At 39.0% G+C, this 27,369-nt stretch overlaps 1 protein-coding gene across 1 annotated transcript in view; it reads left to right on the forward strand.

Annotated features, from left to right (window-relative positions):
- The window catches only part of ADAMTSL1 (ADAMTS-like 1), a 496,626-nt gene that overhangs the window by 249,439 nt on the left and 219,818 nt on the right, over positions 1–27,369 (forward strand). The window contains exons 14-15 of the mRNA XM_010857061.1: positions 19,237–19,538; positions 26,223–26,352. Of these exons, the coding sequence (XP_010855363.1) occupies positions 19,237–19,538; positions 26,223–26,352 (432 nt within the window). The remainder of the gene's footprint in view (positions 1–19,236; positions 19,539–26,222; positions 26,353–27,369) is intronic.

The raw sequence follows: 27,369 nt of genomic DNA on the forward strand, positions 1-27,369 counted from the left end.
AAATTACTGCAGATGGTGACTGCAGCCATGAAATTAAAAGATGATTACTCCTTGGAAGGAAAGTTATGACCAACCTAGATAGCATATTGAAAAGCAGATACATTACTTTGCCAACAAAGGTCCATCTAGTCAAGGCTATGGTTTTTCCTGTGGTCATGTATGGATGTGAGAGTTGGACTGTGAAGAAAGCTGAGGGCAGAAGAATTGATGCTTCTGAACTGTGTTGTTGGAGAAGACTCTTGAGAGTCCCTTGGACTGCAAGGAGATCCAACCAGTCCATTCTGAAGGAGATCAGCCCTGGGATTTCTTTGGAAGGAATCGTGCTAAAGCTGAAACTCCAGTACTTTGGCCACCTCATGCAAAGTGTTGACTCATTGGAAAAGACTCTGATGCTGGGAGGGATTGGGGGCAGGAGGAGAAGGGGACAACAGAAGATGAGATGGCTGGATGGCATCACTGACTCGATGGACATGAGTCTGAGTGAACACCAGGAGTTGGTGATGGACGGGGAGGCCTGGCGTGCTGTGACTCATGGGGTCGCAAAGAGTCGGACACGACTGAGCGACTGAACTGAACTAAATTTTGCTAAATACATAAATTAACATTGTAATCTATATGTTTAAAAGCAATTTAGAATCTCCTCTGGGTCATCCTGTTTGAATCAAAATCTGATATTGTTTGCCAGAATACAAATTGTGTTCTGAATCACACCCTAAACATCAAGAGATTGAAAAAGAAATCCAAAATACAAATTGGTACAATGACCAAAGTTCAATTTGTAAAGAAATGGAACTTAGTCACTTGTTTCAGAGAAAAATGGTTTATATATGAGCAAACACATTTCTTAAAAGATAAGAAGCAAAACATAGGTTATTTCTGTATTATAAAGTTGCGGCAGCTTTTTTTCTTTTTTTTTTCTGCTTTGAGGAAAGGCTTTAAGAAAAATCAGCTAACCACTACAGAACTGTGGAGAAAAGTCAGTGGTTAAACACTACAGTGCAACTTTTATGTGACTATATCAAGGCTTAAAACTTTTTGCTTCTCTCCTGCCAGTACCTGGCTTGACAGGCCTTCTTGTTCCTGGAGAGGAAGGAAGCAGTTCATTTTAGAGGGATATTAACTCTCGAATCCACTAAGGTCCTATTTGAGACAGAAAGATGCCGTATAATTGGAGCTAGTTACTCCTTATGTGTATTCTTAGGTTAATATACATTTAAAGCCAGTTAGGTTTTATTTTACCTAAATAAACTCTGCTCTCCTGTACATTATATTCTGTCATGTGGTCTAAAGCATAATTCTGTATGTAACATTGCATTATGATCAATGTTAAATAATATAGCAAAGTTTAAATTAGATCAAAATATCTTATACCAAAAATTAGACACATTTCCCATTACTAGATATTTCTCAAATGAAAGCTGTACAAAAGCATTACATAGACCACAACATTATATATCCATATTTTGTAATGAGTGTTTTCCACTAAACTTCTGATTAAGATGCATTATGCTTAACTTTAATCCTAACAAATCCCTAAAGTAGTTAAACACATAATTTTAACCATTGAAACTATAGCCACATATTAGATTATTAAATTTTACTCTTGGTGTAATGGAATTGCCATCTTGGCATGATTAATCTGAACTGAAGTAGATTGTAATTAGAGTGCTAGTGCTGGGTAAAGGAAATGTGTACTATTAATATTATGCTCAGAACAATAATTACTTTTATATCGAAATGAAATAAATGACAGCTGTAGAATGCTGTAATGAAAGGTATATGGTTTCCACATTTTAATACACTTTACATGTTTCATGCACTGAACCCTAGAAAGGCCCTATGTGTCACATTCTTTTTTTAATGGATTTTGAAATTTAAAAACATAATTTTGCATGGTCTTAATTCTTTTTTATGCCACATAGACTAGCTTCTAAATGTATGGAGCAACCTATAATTATTTTCCATACTATAATGAAAAAATGATATACTGTCAGCAAGTCCTTCTCCCCACAGAAGGGACACACATTGCTTAAATTAAACAGTAATGTTTAGAAGCTGCGGTTGTCACTTCTGAACTCATCAGAGAAGAGAATCAGGAATAGTGGTCCAGGACTATTATCTCCTGCTTTGGCTCCAGTTAACATTCAGAGTCCTGTAGTAAAACAGCAAATATCATTTATTTCCCCTTATATAAAATAGGAAACATTATCACTAGCCTGTCTCATTGAATACTAGAAGAAAATATGTAACTTTAAATCTTTAGTAGATGGAGATACTATTACTGAATAATAGATTCTTTTGGTAACCCTAAAATAGAAAAAAAAAAAAAATTGGTTAGCACTGTAGCCAAAAACGTTGGAAAGCAACCACTCTAAGACATGTTTAGAAAAAACCTATAGTAAAGACTGAAAACTGAACTGCCAAAAAAATAACTAAATCTTTATAGAAGTATATACCGGCATTGTTGTTCCACTAAACTAAATACCCTGCAGAAGATACAAATACAATTATCAGTTTCATAGAATAACTGAAATAAACATCAATAGTGGGTCACATGATGGTAACGTATTGGGCTAACCAAAAAGTTCATTTGGGTTTTCCCATATCATGCTATGGAACAATCAGAACAAACTTTTTGGCCAACCCAATACATACTTACTGTGGTGAGATTTGTCTTATGAAGCTACAGCTTCATTTAGAAATGCATTTAGATGTTTTTTTCCTGCAGCAACACTGGTTTATTTACAACGTATTTGATTCATATAGTATGAAGGTAGGAATATTGCCTGAGTCTATTTTCTCGATCTGCAGAAAATGATTTCCTAACCCACATGTAGAAATCTTGCTCTCTAAATTGACTTTTCACTGGTGGCCATAATTTGCCTTAATCCACACATAGGTTTTTATCAGGTTTCCCTGACAACCAACCTCAAAAATCTTTAAGCAGTGTATGTTTGTTTCTCTTGATTGAGCAGGACAACATGAACAAGATCCAACCCCAAACTGAAACTAAGAGATGGGCTGGGGGGCATGTTAGCTAATGAAACGGATTAAGCACAGAAAAACCTTATAAATTAATACAGTAAAGTGAACTTGCTTCTGAGAATGTCAGCTGAGAAATCCATAGAAATCCTTGCTACTTAATTAACACAGAAAAAAGTATGATATAAGATAGACTTTTGCAAAAAGTAAGATTCTGGGAGAGTTGCATTTTTCTGAGGATAATAGCAGTGCCATTCTAGCACTGGAAAGGGGAAAACGGGAGAGGGACTTACGGAATTCTCTTCTGCCTTTATTTAAATTATGTAATTATGTGTTTTTGCATTTGCTTTCAGCTGATGAGAGTATTATCAGGTTTAGAACACATCCTTGAAATGCCAGCTGATTGCTTCCACAAACAAGTATGTGGAAATAGCTTTCTAGATATTTTTTTAACCATCAAAATTTTACTTGTGTTTGGTGAAGGATCAGAACTACAACTGGTCATACAACTGTATTCATTAATTAAGTAGAAGCTAAAGAAATCACTTGACTTGATTTCCCATCTCCTGCTTTTATACCTTCCTTTTAGTCTTTGTTGGGATGTGTGCATAAACAGCACAACCACTGCAAGCCACATACACAACACGGCCACTTTGACAGCTTAATTTCTTGAGCAAAAATGAAATGCTGGTGACTTCTGGGATCTATCAAGACAGCTCTCTGCCACTGTTATAGTTAATCAGCTGGTCTTCTGAAAAACCCTAATCTGACTTGAAATAGGAAGGAAATTTTTCGTTTTCTTAACTTCTTCAAGCCACTAATAAGCCACTCAGTACCCTAGAGGGTATAATCTGTTAAGTGAGGGCTTAAGGCTTAAGTACATGTGTGCTCAGTCATGTCCAACTCTTTGTGACCCTGTGGACTATATAGCCTACCAGGCTCCTCTGTCCATGGAATTCTCCAGGCAAGAATACTGGAGTGGGTTGCCATTTCCTCCTCCATGGGATCTTCCAAACCCAAGGATCAAACCTGCATCTCTTCAGTCTCCTGCATTGGCAGGAGGGTTCTTTACCACTGCACCACCTGGGAACCCCCAAGGCTTAAGAAAATGGTATGGCCTGACGGCTCTTGATGCTTTGACTTTCTCTTTATATTTTCTGCTTTCTGAATCCAGTCATCCCAGGAAGAAGAAGGTGGAACTAATTGGCATCTAGGGGTCCAGGTATCCCCCCAGATTGATTTCAGTCACCAGGAGTTCTACTTGGATGGCTCAGAACAAGTGACAGGAGGCAGGTGGTTCGTTCCCTTAGATACCCCTTGACCAACATCACCATTTTAACCAGCCATTCCTCCATCTAACCCTGGCACATCCTGGCATACAGGTAGAGACCCTTATCAGTGTTTTGCTTCAAAGGTATGATTGGGTGGTCCTCTGTGCCTTGATCTTGCACTTAAAAAAAAGTCTTGACTTATTTTATTAGATTTTCATTGAACAGCTTGACTACATGGTTTAGAAAACATTTTTTGGCTGCAACACAATACTCAAACCTTAAATATATTGCCATAAATAACCTTGGTGTGAGCCATTTTAAAAAGGAAAAAGGAAAGCAATCAGGGAGAAGGCAGCAGTAATATCTGGATGCCAGATGGCATCAGCTTAGTGATGGGGCTGTTCAGTAAGAGGCAAAGAGGAATTCCTGTCATGCATCTGTGTGAACAGAACCCACAAGGAATTAAATACAGAAAGAAAAGCCAATGAGAGTCACCATGGTTATCCTATAGTCATTAAATGGCTTGTTTACCTTGTTGAAAATAGTATTTAAATATATAATATTTAAGAGTATGTTTACATTAGTCCATATTTATATCTAGTAAGTTGTCTGAGAATGTGGATGGCTTAACTCAGTGGTTAAGAATGTGAATTCATGTTTTTTTAAAGTGGTTAGAAATGTTAATTGGGTGACACGTGTCTTTATATTTTCCCCCAAAGAATATTTAGGGAATCAAAAATTGGTAATGGAACCAGATAGTTTTGTTGTTCATACCCTTAATGTAAAATACCTTAAGTACATCTCTTTGTAAATCTCAGGCCATAGAACATAAAAAGAAATATCTTAAGGGAGAAACAGATATATTTCTTATGAATCAATAGTCACCTAAGGTTAAGAATTGTAGACACTGTTTGCTGATCATTAAATCCTCAGAAAGGATGTTGAAGCAGAACATGACATTAGAATTAGACAATAAAAACAGCACAACAGCATTTAATTTTGATTTGGCACCTGCAAAGTGAAAGCCTCATACTGGCCAGAATGAATGAGCCCTGATTCCCATAACCATCATGACTTCCCTCCCTTCCAGCTCCTTCCTTTCTGGGCTCCTGGTCTACCCAGATTGCTCTCCTCCCTTATATCCTCTGCAGAATGCTGAATATAAATTCTTTGGGTGATCATGTATTTTAGATAATACTGGACCTCCTAATTGTTCACATCTCCCAATGAAAGAAATTGAATTCACTCTTAAGTCACCTGCTCTGGGCCAGATTTTGTGCCAAGTGCAGGTTTTGTAAAAAGAAATCCAATAGTCCTTGCCCTCAAGAAACCTTGAGTGTGTGCTTACCACAGGCATGATAAGATTGTGACCAAAGTGTTGCATATTGGCCAGTCATCCACAGATTGAACAAACGAGTCAGCTATTTGGAAGAAATGACCTTTGGGGTTTGGGTATGCACAGCACAATCGTGTTAATGATTTCACAAGAAGTGTAGGAGAATTTTTTATTGAATTCCCGAACTCTCTCTACTACTCTGTGTCCTCTGAGCTCCAGTATCAGGATAGTTAAGCTAATACATGGTAAAAATGCACAAATACAAGAAAAGAGATAAAGAAGACTGTGATAGAAACCACAGGTGTTGTGGGGACATAAATGTGGGGATTGGCCGATGATGATAAAATGTCTGTGTGTCTGACTTTGACTCTAAAACTAGCACTTGAGGAAAGATTATTTGATCTTTTTATATAGCAAATGATTGGATATCTTATATCAGAAAATGTACCTCATTAATCTGTGTTAGGTGTTGAAAAATATACTACCAGAATCCCAGATAATTTCCTGAAATGTTTCAGATATATCAGGCTGCCAACTATGTGAGTTGGTGAGGGGGTGGTGAGTCTCTGTATTTGTGTACTCAAACAAGAAAACAGCCCTGCTGGAATCAAATTAAAAACCACTTTAACTATTACTCACAGAGCAAGGTAACCCACTCCAGTATTCTTGCCTGGAGAATCCCTTGGACAGAGGAGCCTGATGGGCTATAGTCCATAGGGTCACAAAGAGTCGGACACAACTGAAGTGACGTAGCACACACAAGCATGGTAGCAGCATGCTCAGTGGTGGAAAGTGTGGGCTCCAGGGACAGACTCCTTGAATGTGAATCATGGATTCCCCCCAATAGTAACAGGGGACCCTAACAAGTCACTTAACCCCGTAGGCTTTAATTTCCTCATTTAGAAATGAACATAATGATATCTATGTTATAAATATATTGAGAGGATTAAGTTACGTGTAAAGTGCCTGTTATGCAGGAAACTCTGTCTAGGTGTTAACTGTGGCTATGGTTGCACCTTTTCCAGTATCATTCATCTTTCTTGAGAATATTGAGAGCAAACATGTTTCATAATCATTCGTTTACAAATGGAGAAATTGAAAGAGGTGGTATCTCTGCTTCATACATTTTATATCATATAGCATGTGAGACAACCACAAGTGACCACAAATACCCTCCAATTTCAGCTCATGGCTCTTAGCTAACACCACTTCTCTGCATCCCCTCTATATTTCTGAGACTCTTTCAAGACTCGCTTATAGGCATCTCACTTTGAATTTAGCCAGAAATTTATCCTAAAGGACAAAGCTTAGTTACCTTGATTTGAACAAAAAGCAATCTGTAACAAATGGCAAAAATAAGGAAAGTTTGGAAGGTGCTCATCCTCTGTCAGTTCTGAGTTACATACAGTTGATCTCCCAAGCTTGCTCCCAGCATACACTGAAACAGAAAAATCAATAACAAATTCAAGAGAGCAGACAGAGACATTTTTATGTAGTCACTAGAAAAGCCTTTCTTGCAAACCAGTAAGTTCTAAATGTGTCAACCCCTCCTACTGTCTCCACTTAATGCTTATTCTGTAGCTACTTCCAGAGCTAAATCTGAACTGTTGCTCAGCTGAGCCCTAGAGAGTGGCAAAGACAAATTAATGGGATCCTTGTGTGCCAAAATAAAGTATGGACCCTGTCAGCACCAATATATGTTAAGTCCATTAAGGTCATTTTTAATGAACTGAACTTTTCATTGGAAAGCTTTGCCAAACTTGTTGAATTAAGGGTAAGAAACCTTTACAAAATTGCAAGATAAACTAATTCTGCTCTGTGTGAAGAAGAAATGGTTCATGACAAGTATTCTGAGTTTACAGTATTTTATATTTTTATCACATTCAGGGAAAAGAATGTACATTAGAATCTACATTCTGTTATTAAGCTAAGAACTCCAAATGCACTAATAGCACTGTATGCTCTGATGGCATTTTAGTCCCTGGGACCTGGCTTTTTAAATCATCAGGCTAGCCTCAAGGAAAACCAAACTTTTAAATCATGTTCTGTTCACATAGGTCAGAAAAGCAGTGGAGAGAAAGATGGTCTGAAACAAGTGTCCTAGCCTCATTTTTCATTTGGGAAGAATGATTTGGCTCCATTTGTATCTGCAACAAACAGCTAGAGGTCTATATTCTCTTTTTCCCAAATCTCTGTGTGTAATGAGTTTTAAAGAGGTAGCTTCTCTAACTGAGGAACACTTCCAGAATGCTCCAGAGTCTTCACTGATGGGTGGCTGGTTATAAAATAACCAGTGTTAGATCAGCATCATGTATAAATTACTGAAGGCAGCCTCTGATTTAAAACTGCCCCCAAATCCTTTTATTCTATAAAACAGCATTTTTATTGAGATTTAACTGAAGTATGATAGACACAGAATTTAAACTTGCTTCAAGCTGCATGATAACCCAAACCTCATCAAGATGAATTGAGGCCTCCCCATACTGCCCAAGGGCAGCTCTAAGAATATAAATAAATCAGCCTATGATAGCCACTAAATCTGGGCACATTCACTTCTCGAAAGACCATAAGAAACTTCTAAACAGGAAAAGGTTATTGGATTTTCCATGCCAATGCCTGGAAAGGTCTTAGGCTGTTACCTTTTTATCTAGCTTGGTTTCAATCTCTGGGGCCAAGAATAAACCCAATATCAAATCACTCATAACATCAATCTTTAACCTCTTATTTATCCATTCACTCACTCATTTTTTAAAAATGTATCTTTTGAGCACCTATTATGTGAAGTTCTACCTTCATGGAGGTTTGGTCTTATGAAGAGAGTTATACCATAAATGTTCACACTTGATTATCAAAAACTGATCACTGTTATAAGAAAATGAATGAAGAAGTGCTCTCGGAGAGTCTGATGGGGCTTTCAGTAGGTCCAAGGTCAAGGATGTCTTCTTTGAGAAAGGACATTTCAGCTAAGACCTGTAGGATGAATGGAAGTTGTTCTAACTGAAAGGAAGAGGAGATTCATCCAGGGAGTGACCCACACATTTCAAAACTTGTAGTCAGGAAAGAACTACACACATTTAAGCAAGTGAAGGAAGACTAGTATGTCTGGAAGCCAATGATGAGGGGAGAATAGTAGGAGTTGAAGGTGGATAATGGCATAATGTAACCATGGTAAGGAGTTGAGCTTTCATTCTGAATATAACAGGAACAATCAAAAGCTTTACGTTTTAAGAACCTCCTGGCTACAGCATGAATAATGAGTTAGTAAGGGCTAATAGAGGAAGATGGCATCACTGACTCAATGGACATGAGTCTGAGTGAACTCTGGGAGTTGGTGATGCACAGGGAGGCCTGGCGTGCTGCAATTCATGGGGTCGCAAAGAGTCGGACACGACTGAGCGACTGAACTGAGCTGAACTGAATAGAGGAAGAAAACAGACCAGTGGCTATTGTGGAGGTTCGGGAGAGAGCAAGATGTTAGCTTCAGTGATCTGGCTTACATGGCAGTGTGAGAGCCAGGACAGTGAGATGGAGAAAATGCCATCAGAGCATACAGTGCTATTAGTGCATTTGGAGTTCTTAGCTTAGTAACAGAATGTAGATTTTAATGTACATGGATTCTATAGTAAATGGCCATGGTTTAAATCTTGACTCTGCCATTTATTTAGCAGTATGACCTTGGGAATATCTGTGTGTCAATTTTATTATCTAGAAGTGGGGATGAAAATATTATTGTTAAAATACAATCTTTAGAAAGTTAAAATCATGATTTCTGTTAATAAATATAAAATGAGCACATGTCAAATTTTTGTTTAACTCATGAATTATGAAGAAACCAATAAAATGATAAACCAAATTCTAATGTGAATTGGATTTAGGAAAGTTTGTATTTTCTATCAGGCAAAATTATTTCCATTGACATGAACAGAAAAATAATGTCCATCACTTTGAACAAAAAACATCTCCATCATTACAGGCCCTCTACAAGGAACCTTACATCTCTATATAGGTGCAAAATAGACCAACTTCCTTAGAATTTGACAGCCCCTGTAAGTCTGCTAGACTTCCCTTCGAAAGAAACCCAGTAATCTTGTTTGCCCATTTAACAATGTTTCTGACAATACTCATCTCCTAACAATGTTATAACAAGTTAATGTATAGAAATGCTTAAAACACATCAGTGAGCTGCTTGTATATTTTGGAAATTAATCCTTTGTCAGTTGTTTCATTTGCTATTACTTTCTCTGATTCTGAGGGTTGTCTTTTCACCTTGCTTATAGTTTCCTTTGCTGTGCAAAAGCTTTTAAGTTTAATCAGGTCCCACTTGTTTACTGTTGTTTTTATTTTCATTATTCTAGGATGTGGGTCGTAGAAGATCTTGATTTGATTTATGTCATCCAGTGCTCTGCCTATGTTTTCCTCTAAGAGTTTTATAGTTTCTGGTCTTACATTTAGATCTTTAATCCATTTTGAGTTTATCTTTGTGTATGGTGTTAGGAAGTGTTCTAATTTCATTCTTTTACATGTAGCTGTCCAGTTTTCCCAGCACCATTTATTGACGAGGCTCTCTTTGCCCCATTGTGTGTTCTTGCCTCCTTTGTCAAAAATAAGGTGCCCATAGGTGCATGGGTTTATTTCTGGGCTTTCTGTCTTGTTCCATTGGTCTATATTTTTGTTTTTGTGCCAGTAACATACTGTCTTGATGAGTGTAGCTTTGTAGTATAATCTGAAGTCAGGAAGGTTGATTCCTCCAGCTCCATTCTTCTTTCTCAAGACTGCTTTGGCTATTTGGGGTCTTTTGTGTTTCCATATGAATTGTGAAATTTTTTGTTCTAGTTCTGTGAAAAATGCCATTGGTAATTTGATAGGGATCACATTGAATCTGTAAATTGCATTTGGTAGTATAGTCATTTTCACAATATTGATTCTTCCTACCCAGGAACATGGAATATCTCTCCATCTGTTTATGTTGTCTTTGATTTCTTTCATTAGTGTCTTATAATTTTCTGTGTATAGTTCTTTTGTCTCCTTAGGTAAGTTTATTCCTAGATATTTAATTCTTTTTGTTACAATGGTGAATGGAATTGATTCCTTAATTTCTCTTTCTGATTTTCCATTGTTAGTATACTGACAAAGGATGAATTTCCAAAATATACAAGCAGCTCATACAACTCAATGCCAGAAAAACAAACAACCCAATCAAAAAAATGGGGAAAAGACTTAAACAGACGTTTCTCCAAAAAAGACATGCAGATGGCTGACAAACACATGAAAAGATACTCAACATTGCTCATTATTAGAGAAATGCAAATCACAACCATAAGGAGCTATCACCTCACACTGGTCAGAATAGTCATCATCAAAAGTCTACAAACAATAAATGCTGGAGAGGGTGTGGAGAAAAGGGAATGCTCCTGCACTGTTGATGGGAACGTACATTGATACAGCTACTATGGAAGACGGTGTGGAAATTCCTTAAAAAACTAGGAATAAAACCATCATATGACCCAGCAATCCTACCCCTAGGCATATACCCTGAGGAAACCAAAATTGAAAAAGATACATGTATCCCATTGTTCATTTCAGCACTATTTACAATAGCTAGGACATGGAAGCAACCTAGATGTCCATCAACAGATGAATGGATAAAAAAAGTTGTACATATATACAATGGAATATTATTCAGCCATAAATGGAACACATTTGAGTCAGTTCTGATGAGGTGGATGAACCTAGAACTTATTATACAGCATGAAGGGAGTCAGAAAAAGAAAGATAAATATCGTATCCCAATGCATATATGCAGAATCTAGAATATGGTACTGAAGAATGTATTTACAGGGCAGCAATAGAGAAACAGACATAGAGGATAGACTTATGGACATGGGGAGAGGGGAGGAGAGGGTGAGATGTATGGAAAGAGTAACATGGAAACTTACATTACCATATGTAAAATAGATAGCCAACAGGAATTTGCTGTATGGCTCAGGAAACTCAAATGCGGCTCTGTATCAATCTAGATGGGTAGGATGGGGTGGGAGATGGGAGGAAGGTTCAAAAAGGAGGGGATATATGTATACCTATGGCTGATTCATATTGAGGTTTGACAGAAAACAACAAAATTCTGTAAAGCATTTATCCTTCAATTAAAAAAATAAATGAAAATATCAATGAACATTAGCTATTATTGTGGTGGTTGTTGCTGCTGTTTTATCAAGGTAGATGTAATGGAGATAGAAGTAAATGGATTTCAGATATATTTTCAAGGGAGAATTCGTAGAATTTGGAAATTGTTTGAAAGTTAGGGAAAATGTGGGATCAAGAGTAAATCCTAATTTTTCATGTGAGCAATTAGCTTCCCAGTTGAATCATTTGCTGTGATGAAGGTTAGAAGAGGAATCAGATGCTGAGGAGGGAAATCAAGAGTTCCATTTTGAACACTTTAAGTTGGAGATAACTTTGAAATATCCAAGTGAACATATCAATCAGGAGAGATGTCAATTTGTAGTTGTTAAGAGCATGAAACTCTTCTAGGTGTGTGGTTTATACCTGTTCCCTCATCTACATATTAAATGGAGATGATAATAATTCTTATCTGATTAGATTATTTATCTCATTAGATTATTGTTGGGTTTTAACATTTATTTGTAAAGCAGTTAGAAGTGAGACTGATACCTAAGACACACTATATAATTTTTAAAATATATTACATATATTAATGTTTATTCCTTTCAAAGAGTAAAATGGCTTCCTATCCCAAATCTTAATTTAAAAAAAAGAAGTTTCAGTATGAAGCCCAGATAAAAGGTCTAGACTGGAGAGTCAATACATAGAATTGCCTGAACTTTGGTGGTTTTTGAAACCAAGAATCACTGATGAGCACATCGGAAGACCACACCAAACTGAGCCTTCAGGCACTGCAATATTTAGAGTTTGAGGAGAGGAGGATTTAGAAAAGGATTCTGAGAAGGAAGTGACCAGAAAACAAAAACAAGCTAAGTTTGATGCCTTGTGAGTTGAGGAGAAAGCAATTTAAGGAAAAAGGCACCATCCAAGCATCAGGTATCTTTGGATGCTACTGGAAATAAGATAACTGAAGACTGGATATGTCAGGAATAGCAGAAAATTTGGGGCCAATACTCTGAAACGTTTATTATCAACTGTCTTTCTCCTGGCTTTTCTCTTCTTGTTAAAGCAGAATAACATCCTGATGGTCAAGAGGGTCCCACTCTTAGTAAGATTCCTTCTAATGTCTTGTCTGGAACCACATCAGAGAAAGCTGGCTCAGACTCACAAGATGAGTTTAACAGTGTACTCAGATGTATGAGGTCCTAGACTTTGAAAGAGTCCAGTCATCTCTGGCTTCTTGGAACTTGGAGAGAGCTCTGATCTCCCACAGCATTTCCTTCTAGTACAAAGTCTCTTTGAAAGGAAAATGTGATTTTCAATGCAGCTAGCCTTTTTTCCCCTCCTTCCAACACTGAGCATTTCTGCAAGAAAACCATTGAGGCATTCTTGCAGAGGCCAGCTGCCTCTCAAAGAACTCAAAAGGGCATCATTATCATGAGAAAATAATGTCAACTACTTGGAAAATGCCACTAAATACAGCTCTCCCAGGATGCCTTAGAGAATTAGGGAGCTGAGTCTTTCCTTCGCATCACTGGTTAGCACTACTAGACGGGGTAGTCACTGAACTTTATTTCAAATAATCATACTGGTGACTGCACCAAAATTATCATTTGTTTTGTCAGCTTAATTTCTAGAACCATTCTATTCTTGGTTATACTACTAGGCACTTTACATTGCTGAACACCCTCCCAATTCAGGTGTGATATGGACGTGAAGAATCTATGACAAAACAGTGGTGATATTAGATGTTTTGTAGAGTGGTATCTTGGACACCTTTACAATATTTTGCTTGGAGACTTCAATATGCATTGCATAACTAGTATAAATTATTTGCAGTTCCAGAAAGTTGTAAGCTAACAGCAGCAGTTAAGAAATATTTTTATAATTCCACATGCAGATCAAGTATCCTTGACTAAAGAATTTTCACAATAAGTTAGATTCTCATTTATTTGGAATGATTTAGGTATGGCTCTAAGTGAATGTAGAGGCATATCTTGGATAAGTATATGCTCAACAACTTAATGCTTTAGCTATATTTTTAAATAATCATTTTAAGTTTGTCTTACTATGATGGATTTTACCTATAATTCTAAAACTCCTAAAGTGATACAGTTAAAGAATTGCCTTCCCTTTGTAGCATTCCCACATTTTATTTGTTTTCTAGTTTGAAGGTTTTTATTTAAAAAAAAAAAAAAACAACTTTAATTTCATAGAGACATTGAATAAATAATTAAGTAGATGAAAGAATGTGTTTCTATTTCCCTTTCTAACTTTCTTTCCCACCCAGCAGCAATGTGTTTTTATTATAGATCCAAATGGGTCATAGATCCAAATGCCCAGCTAGATTTTAGGTAACTATACCTTTTCCTAAAGATTTTACTGCCTCAAAGATTGTCCAAAATCAGAAGAACCAACTCTTTTAAGACTAAAGAAAAAGAAGAGAAAAAGATTGAGTTAAAAATAAGATGAAATAATATGAAATACTGTTTTTACCAATAACATATAATGGTTTTTTGGTCCCCAAATGACATATTTATGTAAAAGACTTTCTGGTTAATTTGGCATAGAATTACTTATACAGTATTTTATTTTTCCAATGTACTCTTCTCCAGAGCCCTCTGTGTTCACTGTTAAATGAGAAAATTTTAGAATGGGAATAATCATGAATCTCATGCAAATATAAAATAAACATCTGTCAAAGATTGTATTGACTTCATTAATTAATGAAGAAACTAGGAAGATGTTACAACCAATTCAAAGGAAATTTAAAAGAGCCAAACATATTCAGGCAAATAAGAATGCTGAAATGAATTTACAAGTAGATGCAAAATGGGTCTATCTACAGGACAACCAATTACATTCCACTACACACAATCCACTGGACGGTAGTGGATTGGCAGTCCATTGTCTGCCTACAATGCGGGAGACCCAGGTTCGATCCCTGGGTCAGGAAGATCCCCTGGAGAAGTAAATAGCAACCCACTCCAATATTCTTGCCAGGAAAATCCCATGGACAGAGAAGCGTGGTTGGCTACTGCCCATGGGGTCGCAAAGAGTCAGATACGACTGAGCAACTTCACTCACAGACACAATTAATCCTCATTTCTATGAGCCTGAATCACTTTCATGATCAATTTTCTACAATTTATAGAGTAAAAATAACTCACAGTTATTTAAAATCTCAGAAATTTAAAAATTTTGCAATAATCAGAAAGAATTCACTGAACTGAATACCCAGTAATATTTAGGGTCTGTTTTAAAGTTGTGATAATTTTTTCCTACACTATTAAGTTTATTCCCTCCTCACCCCTCACCCTAAAACCACCAAAGAAAGAATAAAAATAAATATACAGCCCCTGCTGCTGCTGCTAAGTCGCTTCAGTCGTGTCCAACTCTGTGCGACCCCATAGATGGCAGCCCACCAGGCTCCCCCGTCCCTGGGATTCTCCAGGCAAGAGCACTGGAGTGGGTTGCCATTTCCTTCTCCAATGCATGGAAGTGAAAAGTCAAAGGGAAGTCGCTCAGTCGGGTCCGACCCTCAGCGACCCTGGTAGGCAGTGCCTGCGGCCTACCAGGTTCCTCCGTCCATGGAATTTTCCACTATCAACTTATAATTCAAATGTTGTAAGATTGGAAACTAAACTAAAATTAAATATCTGTAATGTGATTTCCTGCAAGTTTCAGTTTGTATTTTGAAACTAGAGAATGAGCTGAGGCTCGTAACAACATCAAAATAGCACTACAGAGCTACTATATTGTGCTACTCATATTTTGAATAATCCCAATGATTTTTTTAGACAAATGCACATGTGAAAGGAGGAGAGAGAAAAGGAAGAGGAGAAAAGTTGAATATCAGACTATGTGTATAAAACTAGAGCTAAGTGGATAATACCTGAGGTGACATGAGACTAAGTGAATTGTTTCCCTGTAGCATCATATAAATAAAGTGATAGTTTTTATTACTTCAGAAATGTCCATGCTTCTGACTCCATAATAGCCACTAATAAACTAAACCACTTTGGGATTTTACAAGTGAGTTTGATTATCACTTATCTATTTTGTTATAGGGACTGTGGTTACACCTCTAATTAAAGGATAAGCATTTTGGTAGTGAAATGAACAATGAAGCTTGCAAACAGAAGAAACATAAATTATTTACGTGCCAAGTTTCTGTTCATTTGTTTGTTTTACCCTGGAGATGGGAAAACTAAATGCAGAATCATATCAATCATTTCTGAAGCTCAAGCCCACCACTTAAAGAACTCACTTATTCAAGCCATTCCTCATTCTTCTGGCAATCATGCTGCTAACCAAAAGAATAGTTAAGTTGCCTAAATTAAACTTCAATAATACATTGTACGTGTGTACATCAAGACAATTAACATGCAGATTTTTATTTTTTAATATAAATTTATTTTAATAACATGCAGATTTTTAGAAAGCACATTGACTCCATTTTAAAGGTCACACTTTAAAGGTTCTAACTCAGCAAGAACTACTCAACTTCTAAACATTTCAGTTAAACCTCCAGGCTCATTTGACTGCCCTCTCCCTGACCTTTGTTCCTCCCACTTGTGGCCAGAAAGCTCAAGATAGTAAATACAGAGTTGGGAGATCCAGAGATGTGGGGGAAGGTTTCATATGAAAAAACAGTTATTATTCATTTGGCCATTTGCACTATTAGATATTTTTCTTTTGAAATACAATCTTCTGCCTTCAGTGAGAGAGAATATTATATCATCCAGTGTATGCACTAGAGAAATTAAACTGAGTGCCAAAAGACAGCACCACTTAAAGACCAAATTGTTCTTAATTGGTGTGAATTTGATGAAGACCTAAGGAGAGTGGGTTGGGAGATATGCCAATAAGTCTGTCTGACACTTGATAAGGTTCTCATTTGGGAGACATAAAGTAGATTAACCCTAAGTATCCAAATAGTCAAAAATATACACATACCCACAACACGCATGATTCTTTTTTCATTTAGATGCTGCTTTAAAATAAACAAGTCTCAATCCTGGCAATTGAGAATTCATGGAGCAGTGGCATCTCTTTCTACTTTCTGTGATTTTGGTGTATCTTCCCAGTCCTGGAAAGAGAACAAATGCAAAGTGATTCATGTTATAGGCAGGGAGAGCTGAGGGTTTATTTGTGCATCCTTTACATTCTAGATTTCATTTGGGACTCACTTTTAATCTAGGAGGTAAAATATAAATCAATTTAGCTACTTGTCATTCTCATAAGTTTATATATGTGGGAAAAGATGGAGACAGATGCCTAAAATAAGTTTTGAGGGAACTGATGAATCTCAGTGTGCTTGACATGTCCACTAAATGTTCTGTAGAAGGAGTTGGAAAACTACAACCCAATAGGCCAAATTTAGACGCTTCCATCTCCCTTCCCATTCCCCACCCCAGTTTTTATAAATAAAGTTTTATTGGAACACAGCCACACTCATTTGTTTCATATTGCCTGTGGCTGCTTTCACAGAGTTAAGTTTTGCAACAACAAAGACCCACACACATAGCCCACAGAATCTAAAATCTTCCCTATCTGTCTCTTTACCAAAAAATCTATCTGATTCTTAGTCTTTTGTAATGGTCACTGAAAAGGGCTATTATAGCCGACAGAGTAATAATCCTTACTGGATTGGAAAAGCTAATAGGTTACTGTTCTTTCTGAGATCTTGTCATCTTTTTTATTTGAAAACAAAATTCAGGACCACATTATTAAAGAAGCAGTATTCATCACTGTTATCAAAGTTTAAAGACATATCACTTGCTTTGGGGTTTCTCTCATATATACAATAGTATGGGGTATATTTTCCTTTCTGTCTATTACCTGGGTTGTAAAATTCACTGCTTGTATATTTTGTTATGATTTTTGTCCCAGGACTCAGGCAGACAGATGTGAATGTATAGTAAGGGGGTTAAAACTATTTTGATTGCAGAGTTTGGTTTTATATTCCTAAAAGACGGCTACAGGTAGCATTATTTAAAGAGAGAAAGATACTTTAATCTTATTGGATGCGTTCTCCCTACTACATTCCCGAGGTGCCAGAAGATGGAGTCAGGAATTAAAAAACGAAAGAGGGAGGCGACCTTGTGATGAGAATTTCTTGGGAATGATTCGGGGTGATGCTTCCTCTTTAATTCACCTTCCTGACACGATTGTGTATGACCCTCATCCTCCTCTCGGGGGTGGCTCTTCAAAGGTAGCAAGTGTCAAATCCTTTGTCAGGGGACCCCTCCCTGCCTCAGACACCGTGGCTCTGGGTCTCTGTTCCCGTCTCCCTGCTCAGGACACAGCCCAGGTTCAGGCCACAACTTTGTTTTGCTTCTTCCAGTTTGAAAACTTGGATCAATTTCCTGTTAGAATTTCAGCTTCTCTAAACTAGATGGGAACTATTTTCACTTGCTGGGACTTAATGCTATAACCTTCTTATCACTTCTTTCCTTCTCTGCCAAAATCAGGGTTAAAGAGCCAGATTTGCATGCCTCCTCAGCACGACTCCCAGTGCAAAAGCAGTAGGATCATAGAAAAAAAATTTTTTAAGATTTGTATTCCAAAGTCCTTTCTCCAGATTATTATACTAACTTTGTGAAAATGTTAGTGGTGCCCTCAGGGATTTTTTTCCCTGGATACTTCTCAAGGTCATTGCAGACATGGCAATTGTTGATTAGTTGGAGGAAAACAGTCTTTTTTTCTTTTTTTTTTGGAATTTGGATATTGTCCTACATTCTAGAGAAACTCAGGGAAGTTCTCATTAATGTGACTTCGCTTGGTGGGGAGGGACTGAAGGCTGTCAAACAAACATGTATGGATGCAAAACCCCTCGTTTACAGTGACATGCCTGTGGATTTAAATTTGTAGCAAGGCTTTTCTCTCAGATATAAAAAGAATCGCAGGCCAGACTAATTCAAAGAATGTGTGAGGAACAAGGCTTTGCTCCATTCTTGGAAACTTAAAAAAAAAAAATCCTCTTTCTCTTTCTATATATAAATAAATCTTGGGAAGCACATTGAGCAAAAAAGCAAAGAAAGTTACAGAATCTGAAATCCAGACTAAAACAAAAAAATATATATACTTCCTTAAATATCTCTAAGGGCTTACTTTGTTATAGTTTTTAGTATCAGTATTAGTCTGGTGTAAGAATAGCCAACATCTCGCAGGAGGCACAAGGGCTGGAATTTAGATCAAGAGAGAAGAAATCAGTTCCCTGCTCTGAAGAGCCACCACTGTGGGTGCAAAGCTGGGAGAAAGCAGGTGGTCTGTGGCTGGAATATCTTCCAGCTGGGGGTTCATGTGACACGCATGAAGAAACCAATCCAGAGACTGGCAGATGAGCTCGTGGGCTGCACTGAAGCACCCAGCACAGGACAGGACAGGGTGGCAGAGCCCTGAGCACGTCCTGAGACGGCCCTGGGCCCCAGTGGCAGGTGGGATGTGGCCCCTCCCGGTGCCTGCGGTCTCCTGCTTGGGGCTTCTCATCCTGTCCTCTTGTTTGCTTGCGGACTGCAGGTTCATCCCAGAGGCCTGGTCGGCCTGCACGGTCACCTGTGGTGTGGGGACCCAGGTGCGAATAGTCAGGTGCCAGGTGCTCCTGTCTTTCTCTCAGTCCGTGGCCGACCTGCCCGTTGACGAATGTGAAGGACCCAAGCCAGCGTCCCAGCGCCCCTGTTACGCAGGACCATGCCACGGGGAGACTCCCGAATTTAACCTGGAAGAGACAGATGGCCTCTTGGGTGGCCTGCAGGACTTTGACCAGCTCTACGACTGGGAGTATGAGGGCTTCACCAAGTGCTCCGAGTCCTGTGGAGGAGGTAAGAAGGGGCTAGGCCTCAGATCATTGCCCTCCTCTTGCCTTTCACTGTAGTGTCTCTCTCTGAGGGCAGCTGTGTCCCGTGATTGTCTCTAGTCCAAGAAGGCTAAGGAGGGGGAGGAAACCACTCTAAACCTAAAGCAGACTGAATGAAACACAGATGTATTTCTCTCTGGGCCTGTCTCTCTTAGACTGTCAGCTATGAGTAGCTAACACAAGTAATGCTTTTACTTTTACTTGTCATTCTGATATTTTGCACTATATCTCAGTGTATCTGACTGAGAAACACTGCTGACACGGGGCTGGCAGTGCTCTTGACATTCAGTTTTATTTGTCTATGCCCTTGCCTCAGTGCACGTGGTATGAACCCAGATCAAAGACGACAAAACCGTCTGTTGTTCCCAAGGACAGAGTACGCCACCTCTGACTTTCTCAGCTGGTCGCCAAAGTAATATCTGTTGACAAAGGGAAAGGATGTATAATGACAATTAACACTGAGGTTACCTGGAACTGGAAGGGAGTTTAAAGATTAAAGCTGATCCCGCTGCCATTTTATTGATGTGCAAACTGAGATACAGAGAGCTGAGTGATTTTTTTCAAGATCACACATCTAGTCAGTGATATTTGGGACTAGTCCTGCTGTTTATTTCTCTGTTTAGGGTCCTTGCATCATACCTCACTTCTTTACACACTTAGAGAGTTCCTGAAGCTTTATCACTGAATGAATATTATTTAAATAGTGTTCAATGTTTCCATGTATATTAATCTGGTTCTCTTAGGTCTAGTCCATGGTGATAACAGATTCAGTCATTTTTCTATTTCAGGTGTTAGTGATGAAACAATAGTGGGAGAAGAAGGTATTTAAGTCAATAATTAATTCTTTAAGATTATGATCTTTTGTACTACTGTAAAAAATACAGTAATGGAAATGTGGTCACTGGGCTTCCCTGGTGGCTCAATTGGTAAAGAATCCTCCTGCAATGCAGGAGATTCTGGTTCAACCCTGGGTCAGGAAGATCCCCTGGAGAAGGAAATGGCTGCCCACTCTAGTATTCTTGCCTGGAAAATCCCATGGATAGAGGAGCCTGGCAGGCTACAGTCCATGGGGTCACAAAATGTTGGGCACAACTTAACGACTAAACCACCACCATATGGCTACTAACTCCCATATATACTCCCAAGAGAGATTTTGATAGGCAAGGAAAGGCTGGCTGATTTCCCATCAGATCTCCCTCCCTAGCTATCAATAACCCCTCTTGTCACATCAAGGATCTGCATTCCCAGCAAAGTTTCTTTCTTAACTGGTATAAAAATATCTATATTAAAATGATTTCCCAAACTGTCTTCTAAACCATGACATCTGGGAAACTCTTTTATAAAAGCATCTTTTGTCATTGCTGGGAATGTAAAAATACATGTGCCCAAATTGTTCATATGTAGTTGAAAAGGAATGGATAGTGGAACAAGTACAAGCAGAGAATCAATTTTCTCCATCAGGTTACTTTGTAAGCATTTAATAGTCTTGACCTTGAGGTTCTCATTTGTTTCTAAGTCTTCCAATTTCAGACCGTGGAGTTCTTAAGTGTTTTCATGGAGAGTCTGTTATTTTAAAACCTAAAATTTTCCATCTGATTCTGGAAGACAGTTTCTTGGAACTCTACTCATCCATGTTGCTGGGGGCGCCCGCCACTCACAATGAGGACATCTTTTCTCCCATGTTTAACGAAGGAGAAATGTTGAGTAAGCTCTGATGATCTCTGGGCCCAGGCAAGTTAAAAGGTCAGATGGAAAGGACATAGCCAGTGGCTGCAGTTGCTTCATTGCAATATAAGGAACTACTCAGGATTTCGGACGGTGTGTGTTTATCCCCAGTTTCCATGATCATCTGAATTGAATGATCATGATCTTTTGTCTGAAACAAATGTGCTTTGAAAAAAATTATTTCTGCCCTCTATTATGATTCTCTAAGCCAAGTGAACTTTATGAGCAGATAGGGAAAATGATGCCTTAGTGGAACATGTAAATAACCAGATACCTTTGTCTTTACAATTCTAACCCTTCTGCTAACCAGAGGCATAAAATTCAAATCACTGAGAGTGTGTGAACTGTTTTTCATTTAAAATGTTTTCAGAATATATTGATTTGGAAATAATATTTGTATGCTTCATATACAATTTATCTATGCTTATAGGATCTGAGGAGATATTTGTATAACATAAAGTGTACATCATTTATATCCAAGGCAGGGAAAGTTCCTGAAATGTCTTAGGTCTTTAACTGTCAACAACTGTGCATGCTTACTTATAGTTGTGTCATTGTGCCACGGTAATATATCTTGCCTAAAATGTTAAAAGTTGAGAATGCCAAAGTGGTGAAAATGTGCTTGGGTCATATAATCCATATGATGCCCAAACACACTAAAAAATTATTTCAGTATATAAGACGTGTATATTAAATTTTTTAAATTTATTTGTAATTGGAGGATAATTGCTTTATAATATTGTGTTGGTTTCTGCCATACATCAATATGAATCAGCCATATGTATACATATGTCCCCTCCCTCTTGAACCTGCCTCCCAACTCCCACCTAGTCATACAGCAAATTCCCACTGGCTATCTGTTTTACATATGGCAGTAGATAAGTTTCCAGTCTGCTCTCTCCATTCGTCCCACCCTCTCCTTCCCCACCTGTGTCCACAAGTCCATTCTCTGTGTCTGCATCTCCACTGCTGCCCTGCAGATAGGTTCATCAGCACCATCTTTCTAGATTCCATATATATGTGTTAACATACGATATTTGTTTTTCTCTGATTTACTTCACTCTCTAATAGGCTCTAGGTTCATCCACCTCATTAGAATTGACTCAAATGTGTTCCTGCTTATGGCTGAGTAATATTCCATTGTATACATGTACTACAACTTCTTTATCCATTCATCTGTCAATGGACAATCTAGGTTGTTTCCGGGTATAGGACGTGTATATTTTGAAGTCATTGTTTGGCAGTAACATTTTATGGTATTATCACCTTTGATCTACACCAAAATATAACCCACAAGGCTGAAGACATTTTTAATCATTCCGCTGAAGCCAATAAAAAATGTGCAGGATTAACAGATTTTAAATCAATTTGAGGTTATACTAATTTTATTGTTTTTGCCATCTCAAAAGATGAAATTGGATAGACACAGAAGTTACCTTTCACCCAGTAGAGGTAGTAACCAGAAGGAACGTGTTAGTAATTTAGGCTGTAGCTGATGACTGCATTTCCCTGAGTTCTCATCAAATATTAGGTAGCAATTATGCTATTTTGGGAGATATAAACAATGAAAACTCCATTTTCTGAAAGATGGAAAGTGAGCCTAATCTGTTCAGACCTGTGTCCCGGGTCCCACTATCATCTCCTGGTTATATTTTAATTTCCCATATGTGAATGGATAGGTGTAGTCAAGGAAAGCAGATCTGAACCTGAACAGCTGTATTGTTGATCTCTTAAATGGTAAAATTGATATTAAAGTCTAGCTGAGGGAAGACTTGAAGCTGACATCAGCAAGTATTAATATTAAAAGGTGAAATCCTTTCTCTCTTGTTCCCTTTTCCTTATCAATCCTCTCTCTTTGCTCTGTCAAGAAAGAAAACTCAGAATCAGAAAAGATCTTAGGCAAGTGTGTGTTCTTTGTTGGTTTACAATGTCCTTCTGGGCGAGTGAGTTATCCCATTGAAAAGAGTATACACTTGATGAGTTAACTTCTCTCAAGCCTGCCTGACTGCCCTGAGCCAAGTAGACTGTGAGCTCAGGTGAAGTCTTCAGACATCTTCCCTCTTCACCTTCCCACACCGCCATCCCCAGGCTGCTCTCTCACGCTTCCTCCAGGCCCCCATTCCCACCACCTTGGCCCAAATTGCACACTGTGCTTTGGAATACCCTGCCCTTTAAGCATCTCATTCGTTCATGCCACAAAAATGTCTTGTGTTGACCACAGGGCTGGTCCCAGATCCTCCTTCATTACACAGAGCTCTGCCCTTAGGCGCCACCACCCCAGGCCCCACCCAGGAATGCTATGACAACAGAGCCCTGAACCATCATGAGGCCATCCTTCTAGAAGGTAGTAACTCTGGAATGCTTCTGAATCTCAGCAATTAAAGGTGAGAAATCAACTTTAAAAAATCACCCCAAAGGTGATTTTTAACCTGAACTAGGATTATTCGGTGGAGTCACATAAACTTGTTCCATGTGTCTCAGAAGGTTTCCTGTGTAGAGACTTTAACCCTTGCAACCCCATTCCATGCAGGCTTGGAAGGACCTCAGTTCTATAAACCAGGCTTCACAAAGGGGAAACGGGTTACATCACTTAATATACCCCTCCACACATGACCCTCCCCTCAAAGCAAGCCCTTTCATATGAGACAGGAGACAAAAACTGTGTAATCACTTCCTCCTTCAGGTACTGTTAACTCAAATTCATGAGCTTTTCAATAGCTGACTAAAGCCAAAATATCTTTTATATTAGAGCAACGTTTCGAATCTCTGAAATACTACCAGGTCGGCAGATGAATTGAAACCTTAATTTCGAACAGAATCACAGCTCTAGATTCTGTATGGTGTAGTTCGCCTTGTCCACAGCTTGTCGTCACGACCTTAATAATGCCAGACTATTCCAGTGGGAAGTATCAATGATGATACCAATAATTTTTTATGAAATGTTTTGCTATATTATCATACCATGAATTTCAAGAGGCTCATCCCAGCTGCAACCAGGAGAACACCCTGGAGTCAGCATTCCAGAATATGATGGAATATCTTTAATGTCTAGCATAAATCTCCAATGCTCCACCCTGAACTGGCTGTGATATATTTAAATTAAATTTTTAAAGCTCACAAAATGGCTTAGAAAAAAGAAAACTGACATTCACAGCTACAGGGTAAATACTGTGACAGTTTTTTAATGTTTGATTTGTCAGACTTAATCCAAAAAAAAAAGGCAGTTCTGATTCTGACTTTAAAATGTCACTTTTTAAATGATGGTCTTGGTGAGTGACCTTTCTAAGTCAGTGTAACATCACCTCGGGAAACATGTGCCTGTGATCGGAGTGATAACTTCTCGGGGGAACATAGGATAGATAGGAGGAAGAGAGTAACAGGCCTGATAAGTGATAGGTCAGTTGTACTATATTAGGTACTACCTAATGAAGCAATGCAGAAAATTTTAAAAAGAAAGTGTATATGTATTTATACATAAAACTAATTTTATGGGTTGTCACATACTCTGCCATAACCATATACAAATGTTTAACAACAGATATCTTTCTCTGAATGTATAAATATATATATGCTTATACACACACACACATATATGGCTATAAATGACTAACAGCAAATTATCAAGAATATCCTGTTTCTCTTCTTTCAACTGAATTCTGCTGAAATGATTCCAGAGAAACGTGTAGGTTATTCCTGAAGATCTCCAGCAGCTATAACAGCCTCATAGTATTTTTAAATGTCAATGTTTTCAGTCATTAAAGCTCCAGTGCTAAAGCACACGCAGTGCCACTTCATCATCTATCAACTGTAAGCTTAGTAAGTCTTTTCACCCTTCTAAGCCTGTTTCCTTATCTGTAAAATGGGGATAAAGTAGAGTCTTGTGGAGTTATTGAGAGGTTTGAATGGGGCATGTCAAGCTCCTTGCCTCAGTACTTGGCTAATAATGTGCACTCTATGAATTTTTCCTATTGCTGTCATGACTTTGGGAAGCAGGGTGAAATGTCTTGACACTGTATTATCAGGTTACATGTGTTCCCGCCCCATGAAAACCCACCAAGTGACTATATGCCAGTCCCTCCTCAAACTCCTATTTTACTAGGTCTGTGGTCAGGGGTGCGTGGGTAGTGGTAGGAACATTGTCTTCCATGAATGCCATCATTAGGTATCTTGCTCTCTCTCTTTGCTCCAACTTCCCAAGTGGCCCTGTGTTAGTTGCTTAGTCATGTCCAACTCTTTGTGTCCACGTGAACTGTAGCCCACCAGGCTCCTGTGTCCATGGGATCCTCCAGGCAAGAATACTGGAGTGGGTTGCCGTGTCCTCTCCTCTGGGGGATCTTCCTGACTCAGGGATGGAACTCAGGTCTGCTGCAAGGCAGGCAGATTCTTTGCCATCTGAGCACCAGGGAAGACCCCAAGCAGCTCTAAGTCACTAAAGAACTGAACCAAACTCAATAGGAAACCAGAAAAGCACTGGATGCAAGGCCCCAGATGCATAGCAGTTTACAGAATGCTGGCTATCCATGTGGCTCTGGGCCTGCCTTCCAAGTATAGTCATCTCCTGTTGATTAAAATATAATGTGTGAAGTCTTGGGGTCATTATTTTGGTCACCCTGCTCTCCTTCTGCTTTAAATTATCCTGTTTCAGCATGGGCAGCTACATAGCTGGGTGGTGGTTTTTCAAGCATTTCAGGTCTTGGTAGCAGCCTCCCCCACAATGGGAGAGCTGCCCTGCTTAAGGGGCACAAACTCCTGAGTGCTTTCTCCAGACAGACTGATGCCTGACGAGATGGGCAATCACAAGCTTTCAACTGCCTGACACGCAGCTAGTCTTCCCAGTCTCAGAGACCTCCCACCAGCTGCCTGTCTACACTTGCTCACCCCCCACATGCCTGTTCTGGCCTTGATGGGTATCATCTGTACACAGGTGTCCAGGAGGCTGTGGTGAGCTGCCTGAACAAACAGACCCGGGAGCCCGTGGATGAGAACCTGTGCGTGACCAGCCGGCGGCCCCCCCAGCTTCTGAAATCCTGCAGTTTGGATCCCTGCCCGGCAAGGTAAGGGGTGCGCCAGCCACCCTGCTGCCCAGGAGTGTGTTCAGAATGGGGTTTGTGTGTCCGTCCGTGGGCAAGATGAGAACGCTTATTGTTACCCAGTGTTTTGAAAACCAATTAGCATCAGTTCAAACTCTTAGTCAAATCCACTTAAAGTTAATTGAAACCAGGGCTTTGGAATTCTAGCCCAGCGATCATGCTCAGGGTCCAGAAGGCTCCGTGCACAAAGGAAGGCCCCGTGGTGTGGCCGGAATGTGCCTGGGCTCCACTGATGCTTTCTTCCCAGGGGAACGTGAACTGACCACAGAAGGTAGGGTCTTTGCCACCTCTCAGCCTGTGTCCCAAGCCCTCCCACCCTCATAACAGATCGGCTTGTGGGTTGCAGGAACTGAAGGATCTGGGTGGTATCACTGAGCCACCATGAAATGCCTCTGCACACACCATGCAGATTCATTATAGCATGCTCTGGAGTGTGCATGTGTCATTTCACATGCAGAAAATCGATTAGAGCATTTCATTGTTCACCCCTGCCTGGGTCTCATTATTATCCAACCTTGAGTTTTAGTTCATCAATGCAGTCACTGCTTCGTTCCACACAATTTTATGGTGTCTTGGGAGACTTGCCTTCAGATACTTGTTGAAGTCTCTGTAGAAGCTCAACCATCTCATCTATGATTCTGGTTTCCAAGGGGAGACATTTAAAGAACCAAAGCCAGTCTTGCAAGTCTGCTAATGGGATGAGGAATGTTCCCAGATCAAATCCTAGATGAGAAGGGGGTTGCTGTTACTGAAGGATATTTCTTGTGATTCTATAGAGTATCACACAAGAAGCAATGTGTTGCCTCTAAGAATTAATGATAGCTTTCTGGTCAAGCTAATACTGCTTGTCTTACTTCTCAGTCAATTCAGTTCAGTTGAGTTCAGTCAACTAGTTGTGTCCGACTCTTTGCAACCCCATGAACTGCAGCACACCAGGCCTCCCTGTCCATCACCAACTCCTGGAGTCCACCCAAACCCATG

Source organism: Bison bison, unplaced genomic scaffold, assembly GCF_000754665.1.
Source record: "Bison bison bison isolate TAMUID 2011002044 unplaced genomic scaffold, Bison_UMD1.0 scf7180017864376, whole genome shotgun sequence".
NCBI lineage: Eukaryota > Metazoa > Chordata > Mammalia > Artiodactyla > Bovidae > Bison > Bison bison.